The 21,293-nt window shown below is 31.8% G+C and overlaps 1 protein-coding gene across 1 annotated transcript; it reads right to left on the bottom strand.

The window, feature by feature from the left end:
• Nucleotides 1-5,460: 5,460 nt before the first annotated feature.
• Nucleotides 5,461-21,058, bottom strand: LOC143085612 (acid ceramidase-like). The gene is made up of 13 exons (XM_076262070.1): nt 20,930-21,058; nt 18,099-18,145; nt 14,930-15,014; nt 14,002-14,094; nt 12,919-12,997; nt 12,311-12,385; nt 11,940-11,985; nt 10,945-11,089; nt 10,449-10,503; nt 9,772-9,938; nt 8,882-9,049; nt 6,391-6,447; nt 5,461-5,869 (listed from the first exon to the last, which is right to left on the bottom strand). Exons 1-13 carry the CDS (start codon nt 21,014-21,016, stop codon nt 5,780-5,782), a joined length of 1,194 nt encoding a protein of 397 aa, XP_076118185.1. The 5' UTR covers nt 21,017-21,058; the 3' UTR covers nt 5,461-5,779.
• Between the last annotated feature and the right edge of the window lie 235 nt (nt 21,059-21,293).

The raw sequence follows: 21,293 nt of genomic DNA, 5'->3' as shown, positions 1-21,293 counted from the left end.
ATGAGGCCCCTCATGGGGGGGTCCTAGTAATCACATAATCACCATTTTTTTGCCAATATAATCACATAATCATTAAATATTTGCTTATCTTTAGTAATCAAATAATCATAAACTAAAAATACAGTCCTAGGTAATCAAATAATCATGAAATATTTGGCTTAATAATCAAATAATCATTAAAAATACGGCCAAGTAATCACATAATCAAAAACCCCATGAGGGCCCTCACAAATATAAATATGGCCAAAATCAAGTCCACCTTTTAGGGTGCGCTCGACTTTAGTGACTCAGCACGGGGTGTTTTGGAATTTACAGGTTACTTAGAACTTTTCGTAAAAAATAAACACTAGCGCATCATAGAAAATCAAGTGAGTAATTTATGTTTCAAATTTTATAACAAAAATCTCTGTATTAAAGGCTGTGGATTTTCTATAAAAATCTTGATTTATTTTCCACAAAGTCCTCTTTTTCTATCAAATGCAATGGAACAGTAAAAAATAATGCTTTTCATCAAGTTTCCCCTTGGAACATGTACTAAATGGCCTATCTCTATTATTTATTATATCTTTAGTTTTGATACAATTGAGGTTTGAAAAATTCGTACAAAAATGGCTACAGAAGGGTACATAAACCGATGTTTCCCCAATTCTTTTCAAAACATTTAATTGCCTTGCTGTCTTTTTACAAATATTTGAAATATGTAAATTGAGCATTCAAATCAAACATGAATAAAATTTAGTAAATGTTTTGACTAGTTTGTGATATCGAAAATCCTGGTGTAATAATTTTTCAGTAATTATACATAAATTTCTCTGGTTAACATCTAAAACATTGTTACATACACGAGCGAATCGTACAAGTTGGGATATATATAAGATGGTGACAAGGATAAATAATACAACACAAACAAAGTCTCAATCTCCTGAACAACACTAAGTTCCTTCAAAATACATAACAAAGAATGGATATAGTGTATTTACTTCTGACACAAAATCCCTTCATGCATGTAACAAAAGTAAAAGCAAGGGCATAGTGCTTTTATTGTTGTTCTTCATCTCAAAACAACTGTAATGCTTTCAACCAAAGCAAAATCTTACACTTGTGCAAACTCGAGATGACCAACAACAGTAGAATTATTCCAAGACTTCATTACCTGAACAGTGGCGGATCCAGGGGGGGGGTTCCGGGGGTGCGCACCCCCCCTTTATTTTTGCCGATCAATGCATTTGTATCGGGACATATGTTTTGCACCCCCCCCTGCACCCCCCCTTTGCCCTGGGTTAGCACCCCCCCTTTCGAAAATTCCTGCATCCGCCCCTGCCTGAAGAGTACCAAAGTTTAATTATGATATAGACTTACTAGTACACAATGTCATTTAGGGGCCAACTGAGGACCCAGCCGGGTGCGGGGTTTTCTCGCTGCGTTGAAAACCTATCATGTCGGCCTTCGGTTGTTGTTTGCTCTTTGGTCGGGTTTTTTCTCTTTGAGACATTCCCCATTTCCATTCTCAATTAAGTACTAGCCACACAACATATTAATAGATGTGATTTGTGAAAAGTAACCTTTCATTAGGCCAGAAACAGTTGCTGAATGATAGATTGATTGATTGATTAGTGTTAAACACCACTCTCACCACTATTGTGCTATTTCTTGGTGGTCAGTTTGTGCCTGTGGAAAACCACTGACCTATGGTAGGAAAACTGACAATCCTAGTCATATAAGATTGGGATTGAGAGCACCTGCCATGTGTAGGACTAGCACTCACAAACTCTGTGTTGATAGGTTAGTGATACAGTAGTTCCACTACTTAGAACACTAGCCACCGAGTTGTTGCTGAATAAAGAGTAACAGAATGAGGATAATAAAGTTGAGAATGGAAATAGGAAATGTGCCTAAAGCGACAACAACCCCGACCATAGCCACCAATGGGTTTTCAATACCAATGGGTCTTCAATACCAATGTCTTCAATACTCTATTTGAGATTGACAAAGACCTATTATCTTTTTCCCAATTACTAACTAAAAGAGGAAGGTACAAGGGAAATATTATTTCCCAACTGGAAACAATCTTTTTTTTCTTTTAAAACTTAAAAGTTATTAGAGAAATTAAGGCTTCAGAGCAGATGCAATGAGATTTCTATTGTAATTAATACTTGCAAGGGGCATAACTCATTAAAATATATGATCTAAACTTATGTTCTTAGGTGTGAAAGACTTTGCTGATATAAACCGATCATATAAAATTCATTAAAATATTGCAAGAATTGTATATGGCTGAGTGCACTAACAATGCATTTTCCATGTAATTTAAGTTTCACAAAGGGGCATAACTCTTTTTAGAATAATTTATCAGCATTGATTTTCAAACTAGTTCAAGACATTGCTAATATAAACCTATGATAGAAGCTTCATAAAATTATGGCAAGAATTGTACTGATGAGTACTAACAATGCAATTTTCCGTATACATAATGTTTCCAATGGCTTTTTGGGCATAACTCTTTCAAAAATAATTGATCGGCATTGATTTTCAAATCATCCAAGACATTGCTGGTATAAACCTATGATGTAAGTTTCATAAAAATCTGGTAATAGTTGTACATATGAGAGCATTAACAAGATAGGACAGATGGATGCTCGTAATTGTCAATGTCCCCCCCCCCCCCCCCAAAACGCTTTGCATGGGTAAAAATAAAGCTATGGTCAATGGTAGAGAAGTAACTTATGGCTCTTTTAGACCTGAGTTCATATACTGTAAATTCAGATATTATTGCCGGCCTTTTTTATTGCGATTTTGTCACTTTAGACTTAAATGCGATTTTAGATTTTACGATTTTGAAAATAATCCTGTTTAATTCATATAAAATATTTCAAAATGCAAGTTTAAATTATTTGCCTTACAACTCTTGTCACATTTTTTCGCAATAATTTCTGAATTAACAGTACATCAATTTTTTTGTTGGGTTTTTCCTATTGCTCAATAATTGTCTGTGTAGTTCTCTGTTTTTGTCAACTACTTGTTTTTGATTGCCTCCTCTGTATCTTTTTTTTAACAACTCTCTTCTCTGATAATTTTGTATGGGATGCACAAAAATGATTATGTGTATGATATCAAAATTATGAATTTCAACAATAAAAAGTGAATACATTTTTTTATTATGAAAATAGAAATATAAAAAGCACCATAATTATAAATAACAAGTATTAACAAGAACAAGCATTGCAAACACATCTATACCTAAAACACTCACATACCAATCACTTCATGTAACAAAGAGTACTTTTTATAAAAGGAAAAAACATATTTGTGCAATACATAATGGTACATGAGTATGACAAGTAGATTCATTTTTAGACAAAAACTATATATTATGTAAATGTTTTTAAACAGGAGTGGAGGCATTTATATACATTAATTATAAAAGTTTACAAAAAACTGCACAAAAACAGACTGTTTATTAAAAAAATCCACAATATTTACGTGAGGCAACATTTTAGATTTTTAACAAGAGTTTTCACACTGAAATGTCTTCCTGCTTTCATGTCATAATTTATTTATGTTAAAATACCTCAAGATAAATATTTTGCAACAATTATCACATAACTAAATATCATCAAGGACAGATGTACCCTGTGAGAGGAATAAATACACCTTTCAATCATTCTATACACCTGCTGCAATAGACAACTTTCGAGTTTCGATGCGTTTCCGTCAAAAACTCGTCACTTCTGTTCCAATGTTGAGTAAGTGGATGGAAAACAATACTACTATACAGCACGAATTATTCGGCAAATTAAATTCTTATAATTGACAATCAGCACTGCTGTCATTATGGAATTGTGATGAGTACTTTTCATCATTTTTATAAAACATTTTTATATGTTTAAGCCTCATTTCAACTCTACAGTGTTTATTCTCAAAGTTGATTATTGTTTGTTTATGTGTTACATATTTGTTTTTCTTCATTTTTTTTAAATCAAAAAGTTTTTTTTCTCGTTTGAATTGTTTTACATTTTGTCATTTCGGGGCTTTTTATAGCTGACTATAGGGTATGGGCTTTGCTCATTGTTGAAGGTCGTACAGTGACCAATAGTTGTTAATTTCTGTGTCATTTTGGTCTCTTGTGAAGAGTTGTCTCATTGGCAATCATACCAAATCTTCTTTTTTATATATATACAATTTGAACCAAGTGTAGATATATAATATGATGGTTATAGTATATATAAATAAAGGGCTGCGCTTTAGCGCATGATATGCCCGTTGTTTGAAAGACAACGGGCGTATAAAAATGGCAAAAAAGACTACAATGACAATGAGGAGCAGCAAGAAGATAACAGGGAAAGTGAAGATGGTGAAAGTGACTCTACTGAAAGTTATGATCTAAATGAGGAAGTAGGTGATGAAAGTAAGGATTTCATTGATGATGAAGATAAAGATTTCATTGATGATGAGGAGGCCTCTTCTGAGAATGAAAATGAGGATTTTTTTGATGATGAGGACAGTGATTACAGTGAAGAAGACACTGATGATTAAACCTAGTTCAGCTTTTCAATATTTAGCATAAAAAAACAAATATCATTAACATTGGCATATAACATAGAAGTCTTCAATGCAATATAAGGAAAGTGATATATGATTATGGGTTTTAGTAATTCTATGGCTGATTTCCAAATTTTATAGTAGTTTGAAAGAAGGTAATTTTCTTGGGGTATATTGCTCATAGTTAGATTCTGTTGAACACAGTAAGGAATCCATACTAAATTATACAAAGATGTATGCAAAAGTTGTTCAAATGGTGCTTAATATGGTGGATAATGATTATTACCTTTTTATTGTTCAGAATATTCACAAGATGATCATATTGATAAATGTTTAGGAGACTTGATTTCCTTATTTTTTTCATAAAATAACACCCTTTAACATTTAAGGAATATTTAGTCACATGTTAGGATATTCATGTTGTCACTTGTTCACTTATTATGTGCTATTGTAGACTAGTTATGTTTTATCACATTTTTTATTGCACTCAACCCTTCCACCGAAACCAAACTCTATAAAAAAGCTGCAATGCTAAGGTATCATTTGTGATTTCAATTGCAACCAATTTTAACAAGAGTAAAACATCCTATATGCAAAAACAGTATTTGATTTTTATCCATAGCTTAGATAGTAAAAAGCCTTTTTGAGTTATTGTCCGAAGTATTAAAAATCCCCCTTTTTTTATGAATAAAGCCCCATTAATCCAAAACTTAAAATCTGAAATTTATAAAAATTGAAAGGGAGCTTACCTCAATAGATATAAACAATTCACTTAAGTTTCATGGAAATTGGTGAAAGTGTTTTTGAGTTATTGTCCGAAGTGTGGACGACGGATGGACGAACAACGGTATACCATAATATGTCCCGTCTAAAAGACGGGCGTATAAAAATAAAAGTCCTGAGGATAAAGAAAAGACGAAATTTCCAAATACATTTGTAGTTACATGATTGATTTGAAACATTCAAAATGTATTTTTTGACTTTCCAATTACAAAGACATTTCAAATGACATAAAATAAATAATTTTAACAATGATAAATGATTATCAAAATTATAAAACATTTAACAATATGTGGAATATAAAAGATAATCTCATTTTGACTTATTTCCTAATGCTTTTTTTCAAATATGGTTAACATGAATAATACTGATAACAATCTTTTTTGTGTGTTCTTTAAAAAGACCAACAGAGATCAGGACTATACTAGAGCCAGGTCTCCAGGGTACCAGCTTGTGTTCTTTAAAAAGGCCAACAGGGATCAGGACAATACTGGAGCCAGGTCTCCAGGGTACCAGCATTTACCTGCATCAGTGCTGTGTATGTTGTCAGCTGTAATGGAGATTTAATTTCTGTTTAATGACAAGAAATGGGAATTAATATTATTCACTCTCAAATGAAGGAAGCATTATTTATTGCACATATATAAATGATAATCAACTGAATGGAAAAGAAATACTAGCGGTATCTATTTCTTGTGTTGATTTTTTCAGCAAAGGGCTTGAATTATAATAATGCTTCTGCTGTCACTTTCATCAAAATATTTTTCAGTCTAAAATATAATTCTTATAATTTCAATCAATGGTCTATTGCCATTTGGACAATCAAACAACAGATTCCACCAGCTAAAGGTCACCTATGAGTGCACAATTTTCTCCCTTTATTGACAACCATTTGGTGGTCTTGGGTCGTTGGTCAGGTTTTTTGTCTTTTTGACACTTTCCCTTTTCCATTGTCAATTCTATTATTTGATAATCATTAAAGATTTTAACATATATCCTTTATTTTGATTTTTAAGTGCACAGGTCATTTACTAGTTGCAGTGTGACATATAACACAATTAAATGTTTTACCTTATTAAGTACAGGTTTTGAAGAAAGGACATTAAAAATTCCTGGCCACCCAACATTCTGAAATGAAATGGAAATATCTTCCAGGTGATAACAACATATAAACAAAGTTCAATTTATTACTTTTTTTGTTAAATGTCTTAGACTTTATTTAGATCTTTACAGATTCTATGCAAATGTATCATAATAAATCTGAAAAATAGCAATTTCTGTAGAAAAAAAGATAGTTTAAAGCATTTTAGTATTTCATATCATACAAGACTTTTTAATAATATGTCTATATCTATGTTGAAATAAAAAAAAATGTATACTAAATGACATTGAGTGAAAGTATGATGTCCTAATAATCTATTAAAAATTTCAATTTATGCCAAAAAATTAATGATTTTGACAACATATTGCACAGTAAATATTCAAGGCAAATAAAAACACATTTAATGACTTTATCTAATGTCAGTTATGGTTTTAAGAGAGTTGTATATTGCTTCTCAAGTCTTCAATTTTTTCTTAAATAATGTGCCTTCACTGGTTTTTCCCCAGACTAAGCATTATAAACCCCTATATTTCTCAAAGGAGTTTGCTACTCTTGTTTTTTACTTTTATTCATGTAGTGTCCTTAAAAAATTTGCCCACTAAACACTACTTTTCTTTCCACAATTTTATTACAAATGGTTTAAAAAGAACATTTTTGAAGATCATTTAACAGGTTTCATAGTTTCTAAAAGAAAAAGTTGTCATTGTTAATTAAATGTATGGAAAATTTAAAGACAAATATTTTTTCCTATAGTTGGTATCACAAAAACAAGGACAAAGACCTTTTCTTTTTTCTTGCTTTTTAGTTCCTTTTTTTAAATACTGTAAATTAAAGCTTGTAATATTGAGGCAAGAAGCAAACATTTATAACTAGTGACTCTTAAGAGCCTGTGTTGCTCACCTTGGTATTTATATGTGCATATTAAACATATTACACAAATGGATTCATGACAAAATTGTGTTTTGTTGATGGTGATGTGTTTGTAGATCTTACTTTACTGAACATTCTTGCTTCTTACATTTTTCTCTATCTATAATAAACTTGGCCCTTCTGTTACAGAGGAAAATATTTTGTAAAAATTTACCAAATTGTTAAAAATTGTTAAAAATTGACTTTAAAGGTAATAACTCCTTAAAATGGTCAACTGACCATTTTTGTCATGTTGAATTATTTGTAGATCAAAGTTACTTTGCTAAACATTATTGCTGTTTACAGTTTATCTCTATCTATAATAGTATTCAAGATAATAACCAAAAATGGCAAAATTTCTTTAAAAATTACCAATTGGGGGGCAGCAACCCAACAACCAGTTGTACAATTCATATGAAAATTTCAGGGCAGATAGATATTGACTTGATAAACAATTAAACAGCTTGTCAAATTTGCTCTAAATGCTTTGGTTTCAGAGTTATAAGCCAAAATCTACATTTCACCCCATGTTCTATTTTTAGCCATGGTGGCCATCTTGGTTGGTTAGCTGGGTCACTGCACATATTTTTTAAACTAGATACCCTTATCATGATTTTGGCTAAGTTTGATTAAATTTGGCCCAGTAATTTCAGAGGAGTAGATTTTTGTAGAAGATTACAAAAATTTACGAAAAATTGGTAAAAAAAGACTATATAGGGCAATAACTCCTTAAGGGGTTAACTGACCATTTTGGTCATGTTGACTTATTTGTAGATCTTACTATGCTGAACATCATTGCTGAATACAGTTTATCTCTATCTATAATATTATTCAAGATAACAACCAATAACAGCAAAATTTCCTTAAAATTACAAATTGAGGGGGAGCAACCCAACAACCAGTTGTCCTATTCATCTGAAAATTACAGGGCAGGTAGATCTTGACTTGATAAACAATTTAACCCCCATGTCAGATTTGCTCTAAATGCTTTGGTTTCAGAGTTATAAGCCAAAATCTTCATTTTACCCCTATGTTCTATTTTAAGCCATTTGGGCCATCTTTGTTGGTTGGCCGGGTCACCGAACACAATTTTTTAAACAAGATACCCCAATGATGATTGTGGTCAAGTTTGGTTTAATTTGGCCCAGTAGTTTCAGAGGAGAAGATTTTTGTAACAGTTAACGACGACGGACGCAGGACGGACGACGGACGCCAAGTGATGAGAAAAGCTCTAGACTAGATTATAACAATTAAAACTGGAAAACCAAGGTCTAATCTATAAAATACAAATGAACCATATCAACAAACAACAACCACTGAAAAACAGATTCCTGACTTAGGACAGGTGCTACTTCTAGTAAAGTTTTAGAAATTGTAGATATTTGCACATAAATGTACCAGTTGTTTTTTTTTAGTTTCTTTTGTATATAGATTTTGTTTCAGTCATTAGAAACCTTTATTCTAAAAACTCAGAATTTTTTTTTTATTTTAGCATAAATGATCATTTGAGACAAAATTTTTAATACCATGTATATAATATTTTCTGCTTACATTTTGTGTCATATTCTGCATACATCTATTAGCAGGAGTTCTCCTATCATCAATAAACAATGGACTTTTCCAATGGTCATAATTTGTCTCTAAAATGTACCATTTGCCAGCGTCTGCCATATTCCAAACATCGACAGCCTTGTTCCTATCCCTTGTTATCACACAGCCCTAAAATGACCAGACAAAGCCTTGAATGTCTTCTCTATTAATTATCAAAGTAAAGTGAAAAACAGGAACTTCCATAGATTACTAAGCCTTATAACTTATAAAACATTTGATACTAGTATGTACGCATTATTATAATAATGATTTTTTTTTTAAATTGGTCAAAAACGATTTTTTTATCAGTAGAATGATGAGAATAATTCCGTTATTTTGCACCCCATGATATATAATCACAACTTTTCTATTTCAATGGGATGAACTTGTTACTAGATAATGCCTAAATATATAGACGATGATTTTGGATAATTTAATTCAAACTGACGTTGTAAGGTATAATGCCTCTACATTGATGTTTGTGCTAATCATACCCCACTAATTATTCAAAGTTTTGAAAACAGGAAGTATGTGGCAAATAAATCAGAAAAGAGATTACCCAATACAAAAAAAAGAAAGTAAAATCACAAAAATACTGAACTTAGAGGAAAATCAATTCGGAAAGTCCATATTCACATGGCAAAATCAAATAACAAAACGCATCAAAAAGGAATGGACAAGAACTGTCATATTCCTGACTTGGTACAGGCATTTTCAAATGTAGAAAATGGTGGATTAAACAATTTATCACTGACCAAACATGAATAAGTTTTTCAGTTCACCAGTACATGTAATGGAGAAATGTGCAATGGTCATGTATTACAAATGATTGAGAGTTAAATTTATTTTACCTGTCTAGTTGAATTTCCACCAACTATGAAATAAGCTGGAGCTAACATCTGGGTCATTGTTAGATTTTTCTTAGCTTCTTCATAACTGTTAGAATACAGAAGGGTATCTCTGGTCAAAAATCCCATCCACTGTCCTGATCTTAATCCAAGTATCCATTCAATTATTCCTATGGAGCAAAACATATGCCATATTGCTATCTGAGTGAAGATTAGGGGGAAAAAATATTCATAAAAATTCTTCAAAGCAAATAGGCCATCTGTTGTTGTTTATCTATAACAATTTTCTAGGTAACTAATAGTTACACTGAAAATGGTAAAAATAGTTTATTTATTGAGGACAATAGTCTATTTGCCAATTCTCTTAATTGACCCAGTGATTAGAGATCCCTTTTTTGGTTGTCTCCCTTATCATGCTTATGAGGGACATTAATTTTTATTTACAATGGAGAGCTAGCAGAAAGAGCAAATTTACCTGTTCGTAATATGAATAATCTTTGAGGTATTCAAATTTTTGCCAAGTTCTTATGAAGGAAAAATATGAAAGATGGACATGTGAATCCTATAAAATATTAAAAGGTCTAAATGCAGTTGCAATTTGCATTTATTACAGTACTTTCAACCCAATTCTCTGGATGAAAAGAGAAAGATAAAAATCATCAAAGAAAAAAATGTCTTACCAATGAAACCTCCATTCAAGTCAAATCTTTCATTCATTGACAATGTAAACACACCCTGAAACACAAAATCGTGAAAAAAATGTATTCAAGTGGTACATTTTTTATTTGGAATATACTATTGTTAAATTGTTAATTTATACATTGGATTTCACTATAAGTAAATGATAACAGACAGTACTAGTTGTAATCTGATATAAGGTGTAATTTTCTTTGAACCAAATATTTTACAAAATCCAAGGTAAAATTACAACAGATGTTAACAATTGTGCATATGGACTGCCAGAATTGTTATTGGCTTATATACAAGAGTCACAAAACCCACAATTTTTCTTTACTTTTCAAATGTATCTTTTATTAAATTTGACAGATACATCAACATAGTTTGACAAATATTCAGGCTTTTTAAATTGTGATAAAAATCAGCAATTCAAATTTACTGTATATCTTGATAAAAACATTAAGGTGTTATATACTATAACTTTAGATATAGACTTACTGGTTTAATTGCAGTTAAGATACCAATATAACCAGCATAATGTACAGCCTTAAACACTGTCTTCCCACCCTTCTGGTAATCAACATTCAGTATCATAGGTCGTAGAGCTTCAGTTATCTCCCATGTGTGGTTTTTAATGTCCCATCTATAATGCAACATATTTATAGATATCTTTGGTTAACTCAACAAGATTGATTTTCTCGCTTGAGCCGGTCACAGCAAAAGCGAGAAAAGCAATCGAGTTGAGATGACCAATGATAATCTGTTTATCGCTATTTTACTTTAATGACGATGTTTTGTCAATTTCATTAGCAACACCATGTGGCTCCTTAGTTTCTAGCGATAATTTACCATCTCAAGCGAGTAGCATGATATGAAAAATTATCAGAAAAAAAGATCAAAGGAAAAATGCACAAAATAGAGATTAATATATATAAAAATTTACACAAGAAAAAAGCAATGCTTATTTTGACATAATCAACAAATATAAAACTTAGTAACTGAAAAAATAGTTCCAATTAAATCTTTAAAAATTTCTAAATTCTGTCAATTGCCATATAGAATGAACTGAACATGGATAGATACCCCATATCCTTTGTTTTTCTATTAATCAATCCCTTCTTTTTTTTTGCTTCAAATTAAAACTTAAACAATCAGTTCATTCAGAAACATTTCCTGCTATCAATACTTGAATAACCATAGATTAAAAAATGCCTTATTTTGAAGAAAACAAGAATGTGTCCATAGTACACAGATACCCCACTAACACTAACATTTTGTATGTTAAGTGAACCATGAAATTGGGATCAAAAATCTACTTTGGCATTAAAATTAGAACAATCATAATCCTAATGAACATGTGTACTAAGTGTCAAGTTGATTGGACTTCAACTTCATCAAAAACTACCTCGACCAAAAACTTTAACCTGGAATGGACAGATACTCAGACCAGAAAACATAATCCCCATAAAAGGGGGATAAAAATCTATACTTACCCTAAAAATAATCCAAAATCTAGATTTCTGGCATGGAACAGTTTTCCTAAAGAAGAAGACATTTCTTGTTACAAAAAAAAATTAAATGTACAGTAAGTATAAATATATATATACCGGTAATTCGTCTAAACATCGTCCTATGCGCTAGCCCACTCAACCACCTAGGCTCTTATATATCGTATGTAAACAGCAAGAACTAAATTTGTGAATTTCCCTAAAAACATCTGATGAGAAAGAAAAGGTAAATAAAGAAAATTGGAAATAAAAGAAAGATAACTGGGATTAACAAAAGATAACTGGGAATAAAAGAAAGATTATTGGGAATGTATATATAGATATGATCTTCTTGTTTTGTAAAATGTGTTACTGACCTGCATTGTCTTCTGCAACAATTGATGTACAAACTGTGAACACTTCATAAAACAAATTGTAGATAATTACTTCCCCTGAAATATAGATTTATCTCCCTTAGTATTTCTTTAAAAATGATGATGTTTTCCAGAAAAATGGAATTTAATAAGACAATTTCACCCAATATATTATCAGTTCTTTTGATGCTAGAATAAATTAAAGACCGCTGAAATTTGTATAAATATGCTATATGATTTCATTGGAATGGTGACCCAACCATTTTTAGCCAACATTTTTATGTCAAAAAAAAAAACTCAAAAAGGAATTAAGAAAGTTTCACTTAACAGTATTCAAATTTTTGTATGCTTTATGCGATCACTATACCAGCTTGGCAACAAGCACCAATGCATTTTTTACAACTCGTGGATTAATTTATTTTTGTGGATCAAAGAAAATTTTTATTATCCTTAATATTTTGATTTTTTTGCAAAGGATTGTATTCAAGCCTTTATAAAATCAACACTTCCTGGAACAGTTAAATTTGTGGTTTTTATAAACCCATGTAACCAACCCAAATTGGTACCCCAAAATAAATTATAAATCCCCAGTTTTACCCATAAAATCATACCTAGTCCTAGTCCAGAAGCTGTTGCAATTCCTCTCATCTCATCAGCATATGGCTGTGGTAAAGTGGTATCCATGCTATCCTGGGGAATAATGTAATAAACTAAAGTATCGTTTGCATATTACATTGCAATAATATTTCTGCTTTTACTCATGTCCAATCCCCCTTTGGGTTTATAACATAAAATTTGTTACAGGACAAAATTTACACAGTTTGGAGGTAACTTATTAGGAATGGTTGATCATAACAGTTTTGGGAAGTTCTGTGTAGAACATTTTGATTTAAATGCCTTTAAATTTATTTTGATTGCCTTTCTCATCTCTTTGTCCCGACTGGTGAAGGTTAGGCATTAAATGTGTCATGTAAATAGCGCCATCTCTTCTTTTGCTTATTTTTAAGAAGAAAGTTACCTTTGATTTACACTATATTTTATACATAGACCTATAAAATCTTTATAATGTGTAAATATTTTCTATTTGAATCAGAATCTCATGTAAAAATATCTTTTCAGAAACATTTCAATAACTTTTAGCAATTTTTGTGGTACTACATGTATCTATATCAATCAAAATACAGTTGAAAGTAAATTCACATCCTCTCGATGGAGAGAATGCTTTTATTTGTAATAAACATGATATCAACAGACTTTTTTTTACATTTGGTTTTTAAACACACACACCAAACTGTTACCCTAAATATGATTCATTATTGAGAATAGAATGGCAATTGCGTAAAACAAAAACAAAAACAGTGTTCTTGACATTCAAATGCAGCTATCAAATATTCTAATTTGACGTTAGAAAGCCATGTTATAATTCCAATAAAACATTGGCTGCACATGATTGATGTCACGATTGAAACTGCAACGTCACATAAACTTTAAACTAGAGATCAAAATGGACAATTTCAATAGGAAATTAAATAAAAATATTATATAAGTAAGTTTAAATGTGTCTGTTCTTTTTTTATTGTTAAACTGCTGATTTTCTATAACACTCGGTATTAAGATATTGACAAATATAATGCCTACCCATGTTAAAATGAGCATATTGCATGGCATGAAAGAATTATTTCTTAAATAAATACCCCTTGTTTGTTGAGGTAGTTGATTATTGTATTTACAGTCCCATTGCCAAAGTCTTCAGCAAAATCTATAAACTTTTTTAGCAACGTTTTTATCTGAAAAATAAAAGGAATGTACAACAGTTATACATGTATTCATGTAAATGTGTCAAATATTTTAGTTTATCAATATTCTTATTCAGAATAATCTAAAATAATCATCATTTCAGATATATTTTCAATATGTTTAACGTAAGAACCTACAAAATTCAAGTAGTATATGATATAAATATGCATTGTATTAACATCAAGATGAACATTTCTATGGTTTTGCCAGGTCAACATATTTTAGAAATCTGGTTTTTTTTTCAGTATTTGTAAACAATTTAAAAGAAAATAATTCAAATTTACATTGACTTTTAGCAAACATCTATTTTTCATTTTCATTTGAAATGTTTATAGTTATGTGTTGGTAATAATAATACATGAACTGTATATCTAATTTTTTGTGTAGACATTTCTTCACTGTTTTAATAAACATAATTATTGTCTATATTTTAGCCCACAACTGAGCTTATAATTTGTGATAACAGAAGGTTAACAATGCAATGTATTAAAATGGACATTGGTGACATTATTTTAGTACCTTTTTTGCATTGAAATGTGGATTATTGCAAACATAGCAAACATTTGAGTGATAGATACATGACAAATTCCTGATAAATGTTTAAAGTTTATATACAGTGAATCCTGTTTAAACTGTATCTCTTCTGGACTAAAGATTGTGTTCGGTTTTGGCCGATGTTTGGTTTTATCAGGTATACAATGCATACAATTTGATATGACAGTGCTTTAGAACATGTTTTTTTTATGCAGGTTTTCAAAATTATGCAAGATTTGGTGTAGCCAGGTTTCACTATATATATGTCTTTTAAAACTGATGGCTACTTACTTGACTTCCTTTATCCTTTGCTAAATTCTGCCATCTTTGTGTTGGTGGAAGGTCAAGGTTTAAAACATATGTTGGAACAAGATGGCTAAATGGAGAAAAAAAATTCTCGTAATATCTATAATTCAGTAATTTTTTTGTCAAATCTAACCAGGTGCTCCGCAGGGCGCAGCTTTATACGACCGCAGAGGTCGAACCCTGAACAGTTGGGGCAAGTATGGACAAAACATTCAAGCGTGATACAGCTCTGAATTTGGATTGTGATCAAATTTTTGACATTATATGGTGTTTTTTTACACAAAACAAATGTCAAGATTTTACAAATCAATTAAAGATTTCTTCAAACTTTTTAAATCTAAAATTAAATAGTTGACACAGCATAGGTTTCTGACACAGAATGAATGTGGTCTAATGAACTTAAAAGTTTTTTTTTTGCCTTTGAGCAATTCACTATGCTGTTGAATATTAATCCTCTCAAAAAAAGGTTTGAAGAAATTTTCTTTTTATTTATGAAATCTGAAATGAGAAAAATTTAACCCCCCCCCCTTTTTTCACATCCCCGTTTCCCTTTTTCCAAAACTGATATCAATTCAAATTTCTAATGGAGTTTGCAACAATAACTACTCTTTTAAATACATCATAAGATATTAAAATGTAAAATAAAGTGCTTGTTATCACTGAATGGTAAAGATTGGTTGGTAGTAAAAGTGAATATACATTGTTTATTGTATAAAACAATAAAAAAAACTTCATCAGCAACATTTTATATTGGCAAATTTCCAATGAAGTTATTTACATAAAGTTATTGGCAAATAAAAATAGAAAATGACATCATAGTCATGTCTGGCAAATGTCCAACATACATTATCTAAAAACATTTTAGATAAGATAAGGAAAAAAAGCTTCATCAGCAACATTTTATATTGGCAAATTTCCAATGAAGTTATTTACATAAAGTTATTGGCAAATAAAAATAGAAAATGACATCATAGTCATGTCTGGTAAATTTCCAACATATATTATCAACTACTATTCTATACAAAGAAAGATAACTCCAATTGAAAATTAATTGCTTAGATATTTCTTGCTATTGTGCAATACTGTGCAATTGAAAATTTCTTGCTATTGCACAATACTTGATATGGAATCCTGATTTGGACCAACTTGAAAACTGGGCCCATAATCAAAAATCAAAGTACATATTTAGATAAAGCATATCAAATAAGCCCAAGAATTTAATTTTTGTTAAAATCAAACTTAGTTTAATTTTGGACCCTTTGGACGTTAATGTAAACCAATTTGAAAACGGGACCAAAAATTAAGAATCTACATACACAGTTAGATTTGGCATATCAAAGAACCCCAATTATTCAATTTTTGATGAAATCAAACAAAGTTTAATTTTGGACCCCGATTTGGACCAACTTGAAAACTGGGCCAATAATAAAAAATCTAAGTACATTTTTAGATTCAGCATATCAAAGAACCCCAAGGATTCAATTTTTGTTAAAATCAAACTAAGTTTAATTTTGGACCCTTTGGACCTTAATGTAGACCAATTTGAAAACGGGACCAAAAATTAAGAATCTACATACACAGTTAGATTCGGCATATCAAAGAACCCCAATTATTCAATTTTTGATAAAATCAAACAAAGTTTAAATCTGGACCCTTTGGGCCCTTTATTCCTAAACTGTTGGGACCAAAACTCCCAAAATCAATACCAACCTTCCTTTTATGGTCATAAACCTTGTGTTTACATTTCATAGATTTCTATTTACTTATACTAAAGTTATGGTGCGAAAACCAAAAAAAAATGCTTATTTGGATCCCTTTTTGGCCCCTAATTCCTAAACTGTTGGGACCTAAACTCCCAAAATCAATACCAACCTTCCTTTTGTGGTCATAAACATTGTGTTTAAATTTCATTGATTTCTATTTACTTAAACTAAAGTTATTGTGCGAAAACCAAGAATAATGCTTATTTGGGCCCTTTTTTGGCCCCTAATTCCTAAACTGTTGGAACCAAAACTCCCAAAATCAATCCCAACCTTTCTTTTGTGGTCATAAACCTTATGTCAAAATTTCATAGATTTGTATTTACTTAAACTAAAGTTATAGTGCGAAAACCAAGAAAATGCTTATTTGGGCCCTTTTTGGCCCCTAATTCCTAAAATGTTGGGACTAAAACTCCCAAAATCAATCCCAACCTTCCTTTTGTGGTCATAAACCTTGTGTTAAAATTTCATAGATTTCCATTCACTTTTACTAAAGTTAGAGTGCGAAAACTAAAAGTATTCGGACGCCGGACGACGACGACGACGCCGACGCCAACGTGATAGCAATATACGACGAAAAATTTTTCAAATTTTGCGGTCGTATAAAAAGGCATGAAAGGAGAGAATATTCTTATCACATACATTCTTGAATGAAGCACAGAATATTGAGGCTAAATAAAATGAAACATTCATTTGTTTAAGGGCCAGGTAAAGGACTCCTCCAGGTGCTGGAGTTTCTCACTGCATTGAAGATCCATTTGTGGCCTTCAGCTGTTGTCTGCTCTACGGTCAGGTTTTTGTGTCTTTGACACATTCCATATTTCCATTCTCAATTTTATTGGTTCTAAGTTTTAACCATAGATTTAAGCATCTGTGTTAAGTGAGCTTTATGCAATTGACAACACATGATCTAATTTATGAGAGGGGTAGGAGGGGTCCTGATCCAGAAATCCCGGGCTAAAAACACCAGATCCTGAAATCCCGGGCTTAAAAACACAAAATCCTGAGGTCCCAAAATTCGAAAAAAGAATTCCCGGACCCCGGAAGGGTCTATCCCGAAATCCAGAGCTTAAAAACACCCAATCTCGGAGTCCCGATAAAGGTCCTATCCCCCCTCATTTATTTAGAGGTTAAATAATCTTTTACAGAATTGAATTGAAAAAACTTTAAATCTATTTATTTATACATATTATAAATACTAATAAGGTCTTTTCAGAGATTGATGTAATAATTTAAAAGAAAAGAAAAAATGTGTCTTATACAAAAACTCTGACTCAGGCTTAAGTTATAAAGGTGCACAACTCTATAACAGTAAATGACTTACTGCCCTAATTAAAATTGTATGAGTTTCATGGACTTTGATGGAGACAAACTTTTAATATTGAGTAACCTACCTTTTTTCAGATGGAGGGTAGGCATTGGTCACACAAGTCTCTTTAAACTGAAAAAAAAATAAAAGCTCTTGCATCATCAGTTTAACAAAAAAGTTAATATTTGCCAGCATTGTATTACAATAATAATAATTGCAAAACAAAATAACTTTCGTGGATATTTGATTTTGTGTGGTTATGTCAAAGTGTGGGTATCTACCAGCCTATAGATGTCAAAGTGTGGGTATCTACCAGCCTATAGACGTCAAAGTGTGGGTATCTACCAGCCTATAGACGTCAAAGTGTGGGTATCTACCAGCCTATAGACGTCAAAGTGTGGGTATCTACCAGCCTATAGACGTCAACGTGTGGGTATCTACCAGCCTATAGAAAATTAATTTGTGATGCATGTTACTTGTAACTAAATTTGAATTTGTGGTTTACTAACTAAAAGCCATGACATCTTAAATGATAATGAATTCATAGTATAACAACTTTGTAAAGTAATAATGTCAGACTGCATGGTTTCAGTAAACTAAACAAAACACAAATTGAAAATCTGTCAGCAAATTTTACACAGCTTAAGGTGGTACCTTAGATACCTCGACAAAAATTAATTTGGCTCGTTTAACCATTTGTGTTAACTTTCAGAAAATTTCGACAGAATCACTAACTCTTGTTTACCAACACACCCCACTAATGTGAAAGGGTAAATTCCCATTGAAATAGGTTTGACAACTCGCCCGACTTCTAAAAAGGGTGAGGAACACACTAAATATAGGTCTGCCAACACTTATCATGCTTATGAAAATTAGGAAAAAACAAAATGAATTTAGTCGTGTCAAATCGACCCACTTATGAAAAAGATCATGCAATCCTCTTGAATTTAGGTCTGCGAACTCACTTCACATAAGAATAAAAGAATTAAACTACTGAATTAAGCCTACAAACTCACCCCACTTATAAAGTAAATAAAACTAAGCATGGGAGTGGGCACTGGGTGGGCAAAATTTGAACCTTGTCCACTCTGCCCACCTGTAGGAGTGGGCATGCAATTTCTTTTGTTTGATATAAAGATTTGCAAGTACAATCACTTGAAAAAAGCAGATAAGCATTTGTAATCAATATTTTAACAAAAAATGAGATTATAGCTAGAGTGGGCACGGTTGGGCTGCCCACGGTGGGCAGGTGGAAAAAGCAAAATCCACACGAGCTGTTGTGTAGTTATCCACGTGGAAATTGAAATAAAAAATGAATCAAAAGGGGGATAGGACTTTTATTTGGGACTCCAGGATCTGGTGTTTTTAAGCTAGGGATTTCAGGATTGACCCTTTCGGGATCCAAAAATTCTTTTTTCAAATTTCAGGATGTCAGGATTTTTTTTTTTAATAATTCTGGACCTCGGGATTTCATGTTTTAAAGCCCGGGATTTCGGGATCAGGACACCTCCGACCCCCCCCCCCTTCCCCCAAATTAAGTGTACAATCAAGTGTCATTTGAGTTAGGTACTTTGTCCTTGTATTGTATAATTTAACGTAAATAGGTATTTTTGTCAGAGAATTGAGCCTACATGTACAATCAAGGGTCTAACTTAAATAAGTTATTAGAGAAAAAATAACAAACATGTCGTTATTGTGGCCTGAAATATCAAAATACTGTAATAACATATATGTATGTTGCATATTTCAAAGGGACAATATATATATACAAACTTTATTTTGTTTAAATTTTTCACAAGTTCTATTTCAAGTTTCTATTGATATTATAATTTTCTTTATATATGTATACTAAACTATGCAAAGATATGGCAGTTCATAGTTTACCAATCATGCATAGTACACCTATGTTATTACAGAAAATATATTCCTGCAATAACCAAAGGGTGTTATTACAGCTTCTCTGCATCTATTTAAAGCCTTTGCTCAGACATATATCACAATGTATTTCAATTCATTGTAAGTAATGATGATCAGAACTTGTAATGAGGCACTGCGCAAGATTCCAAGTAAATCCCAAGCGTCTCATTTACTCTTATATAATAAGTTACATGCCTGTAATAACTAAGCCTTGTTATTACAGCTTAATTTTCCCTTAAAAGCCGTGTCTCATTGATTTACTATGGTTGATCAAAATTGTATTAATGGAATTAGAAAATTAGTTATCAAGGTAATATAGAGGGGGGTAGGAGGGGTCCTGATCCCGAAATCCCAGGCTTAAAAACACCAAATCCGAAATCCCGGGCTTAAAAACACCAAAATCCAGAGGTCCAGAAATTCAAAAAAAAAATTTCCCGGATCCTGAAAGGGCCAATCCCGAAATCCTGAGCTTAAAAAAACCCAATCCCGGAGTCCCGATAAAGGTCCTATACTCCTTCTAATATACATTAAGCTACTGCACAAAGTTTCAAGTATTCCCCTGTGCCCGCAAAAGATAAAATATTTATGATATATTTAACTGATAACATGGATAACAAACATATGTTACTACAGATTAAGGAAAAAAGAGTAGACAACTCATGAAAGTGTCTGTAATAACACATGCATGTTATTTTTCTCTTATAACTTATTTAAGAATCATTTAAGTTAGACCCTTGACTGATGTTGCTGTGGCTGTCATGGCTGTGCCTCACTTGTGGAAACAAAATCTGCTTGAAGTTTTACAGGATTTTTTGTAGCAGACACTTTACTATATAGCTTCTTTTTCCAACAGTCCAATACAGTGCAGTCCTCTTATATAATTGAGAATGACAGAGACATATATTGTCTCTGAGAATTATCACACAGACAGGTAAACAATTTATACAAGCATATTTCTAATATGTGTAACAAGAACTTTTGAAATGCTTTTAAAATTACCGGCGGAACCTGTCCTTGTACAAAAACAATAACCATAAGCACTGGAATTATAGCTGCCTTGTTCATCTTCAGACACAAGTTTGTCATGTGATGTTGTTTTTACGATAGAGTAACTTCCCTTTTCCTGCTGAAAACTTTCGAGTTCATCCGTCACCGGAAAAAACTCGTCAATTATACGCGCCTTTATCATCGTCATTTGTGCGTTTGGGGGCGTCGTCACTTCCTTCCAATGTTGAGCGAGTGGTTGGAAAACTATAATTCTATATTGTACGAATTATTCGGCAAATTGAATTCTCAAAATTGACAATCAACACTGCTGTCATTAGGGAAATGTCAGTTAGTACCTACAGAGCAACCATTATTT

This window comes from Mytilus galloprovincialis, chromosome 8 (genome assembly GCF_965363235.1).
Source record: "Mytilus galloprovincialis chromosome 8, xbMytGall1.hap1.1, whole genome shotgun sequence".
Taxonomy (NCBI): domain Eukaryota; kingdom Metazoa; phylum Mollusca; class Bivalvia; order Mytilida; family Mytilidae; genus Mytilus; species Mytilus galloprovincialis.
This window is presented reverse-complemented; position numbering and strand designations above follow the sequence as displayed.